Genomic DNA, 2,954 nt, shown 5'->3' with positions numbered 1-2,954 from the left:
CCTCTCCAGCCGCTCCCGCACGGCGCGGGTGTGGGCGCACACCTTCCGCGACTTCTCCAGCAGCTTCTCCACCGCTTCCCCCGTCGCCCCGTGGCTGCGACACAGTTTCCCCAAATCTCCCTGAATGCCCCTCACCGCCCCTTCCAAACCCCGCTGCCTCTGCTCCATCTGCCGCTGTTGTCCTTCCACCGCTTCCAACATGGAGACCAGTTTCTCCAGCAAGGCCAGGACGGTCAGGGCGTTCACTTGCCCCCCGACAGCCTCCGACGGCGGTAGTGGAGGGACCGCGTTGCCTCCCGCTGCCTCCCCCATGGCTGCGCCGGGATGGGACGGCGACTGTCAGCGCCGCTCTTAAGGGCTGAGCCTTCCCCCTCCCCCGGGGAGGTTTTGGGCAGAGCCCGAGCCCAGCCCCGGCCCCCGTCCCGGTCCTGGCCCGCCCCGGGCGGGCCCGGGATCGTGGCCGGGCCCCTGGTGCCTCCCCCCATATCCTATCATCCCACTTTCTGAACAAAAAAAAGAAGGAAAAAAAAAAAAAAGTCAAGGGGTGTATTCTCCCCCACACAGCGAAATGCAGGAGTCGCCTCCTCGCAAGCATCAGTAGGTGGCAGGAGATACCGCGGAATGCTGTCGGGGATGGGAGCAAAACAGCGGCTGCTGGAGAATGAGGTTGGGAAAGGAGTGGTGGTGGTGATGATCCGGGAGAGTTTGTGGGTGCAGGTTGGAGTTAAAGCCTGTCGCTTGACTGGAAGGAGTTTAGCTAATAATATATATTTTTTAAATTATCAGCATAATCAATATAACCATTATTATAGCAATATATTAATTTTAACATTATAGCAATGTAATATTAGTGTAGTTATTCATATAGAGTATTAATACAATGATAATTATGTATAATAGTTGTCATAACAATTAACATACTTATAATATATTCACACATGGTAAATCAAATCTCCCGGCACTCCTTCCACCTAGCAAGCACCCATCTAACACCAGACTGAATTTTTAAAAAATAGTAATTTAAATCCTCCTCTTCCTCATTATTATTATTATGGTTTTTCATAACAATTTTGATTATTATTATTCTTCCATTATTTATTATTATAATTGTTAAAAAACCAAACAGTCTGGTGTTACATGGGTTGCATGCTGGGTGGAAGGAGTGCTAGGAGATTTGATTCACTGCCCACAATGTGGAGACTGACTGGGCACTCTGGTTGCCCTGACTGGATTCTCCAACGTTTCTGCAGAAAAAAATTGCAGGGTTAGAATGGCTGTTTTGGGGGAATAGCGATAAACTGGGTGTGGTGATGGAGGGACAGTGTTTACAAGGTTTTGTGAAGGACCAAAAGGAGCTACTTGGCATGAAGAAATACCAAGCAGTTTATTTAAAATAGCACATAACTGTTCCCAGGTCTGATCCAAAGCTGTTATCATCAAGGAAAATATTGCAAACTTTCGCAGACCTGGGTTGCTCATCTGTATGCTGACGTTCTCAAGCACAGTCAGTTTCTTTTTATCTTCTGTTCCTGACATTTGCCTGGTAACAGGACTTCTTGCTGCAACACAGACGTTTCTAATACTTGGGTTTATAGAATTCTTATATTTAGGTAGCTGAAATACACTATTTTCTAATAATTCGGTATATATAATTCATCCCTGATTTTCCTGCATCCTATATATTAAAAACATCTATTTGGAGTCCAAATTGCTGTGATTTTTTTTTTGTACACAGAAAACAAAATATTTTAGGTTTTTTACCATGAAAGGGGATAAAAATTAATGATTTGAGAATAACACAGATAAGTTAGCCATTTTAATCTCTGAATGTTCGAGCCCCTGAATGTTCTGCAATGTTACCATTAGTATCTGATTTTGTTGCCCTTGCTTTTTTTCAAGCTGCAACTTTTATTCCTCAAGTTGTGGGAGCTTGAAAAATGCATTTGGTGAGTGAGTTCTCTTAGGAAAAATAATCACCAAGTCTGCCAGAGCTGCTAACAAGGAAAGTATGCCGAGACTGTAAAATATGCAGGCTCAGAGGGGAGTGGACATGTTTGAAAGGAACAACCTAAACAAAACCCTTCTGTTTCCGCTGGCTCTCCACGGCAGCAGTACCTGATATGCCCTTCCTACGACATTTGTGTTTCCGAAGGGCTGCTGGTGTCTGCCCTTCTCAGTTCAGGATCCTGCCCAGCTTGTTTTCTTGCTCTCTTCCTCTTTATTTGGCTGGGACCCTGGATCCCAGGCGAGGAGGAGGTATTTTTGCAGAGAGCAGCGGCTCACGTTGCTCTGACAGGGTCTAACGCGCTGTTGGTGGATGGGTGGGAGAAGGGCAGGAGTTTAAACCCGTCGCAGTTTATAGCAGAGGTGGTGCACGCTGCTGCCGGCTGTGTCTGCAGCAAAGGCATGAGATGTCGGCCTTGGCCGCAGTGGCGGAGGGAAGGGATGGAGAGAGGCCGCTGCCTGCAGCAGTACCGCTCCTGTCTTTTGCTCTCCCGGCAGCCTTCTCCCTTGCAAAGCCAAAGGAGTGGCAAGCCCAGCTCTCCTTGTCTCTGTCTCAGCTTCAGTCCTCCTTCCTGTCCCTTTTTCCCATGGAAGGAGCAACCCAAGTGTCCATGCTCAGCTACATAGCTTTCCTGTGGCAACAAATTTTTTTTTTTCCCAAAAAAAATTTTGATCAGCTGAAGTTTTGATGAGTTCTGAGTTTTGATGGCAAAGCCCTGGCCTGGCTGTTGTCCTGGCTGCTGGACATCCTGGCTTTCCAGCCTGTCTCTGGTTTGCACTTTGAAGCCTGCCTCCGGAGCCTTTCTGCATCAACCTTCTACTGAACATGGCACATCTGCATGATGAAGAAGATAAACATGCTGTCTTTGCAGTCTAAATACTTTCCTGACTTCTGTTATGAGCCTTCTGCAAAAGTTCTGCAAATTTTTGCGCGTTTAAAAGTCCCAGTC

General features: G+C 47.1%; 1 protein-coding gene across 1 annotated transcript in view; it reads right to left on the bottom strand.

Moving 5' to 3' along the window:
* LOC104536989 (serum deprivation-response protein-like) overlaps positions 1-312 on the bottom strand; it is a 7,909-nt gene extending 7,597 nt beyond the window's left edge. The window contains 1 exon segment of the mRNA XM_010179749.1: positions 1-312. Within this exon segment, the coding sequence (XP_010178051.1) occupies positions 1-312 (312 nt within the window).
* Positions 313-2,954: the final 2,642 nt, after the last annotated feature.

This window comes from Mesitornis unicolor, unplaced genomic scaffold (assembly GCF_000695765.1).
Source record: "Mesitornis unicolor isolate BGI_N332 unplaced genomic scaffold, ASM69576v1 scaffold1640, whole genome shotgun sequence".
Classification (NCBI taxonomy): Eukaryota; Metazoa; Chordata; class Aves; order Mesitornithiformes; family Mesitornithidae; genus Mesitornis; species Mesitornis unicolor.
Note: the sequence above shows the minus strand (reverse complement) of the source record. Positions and strands in the feature narration are given on the sequence as shown.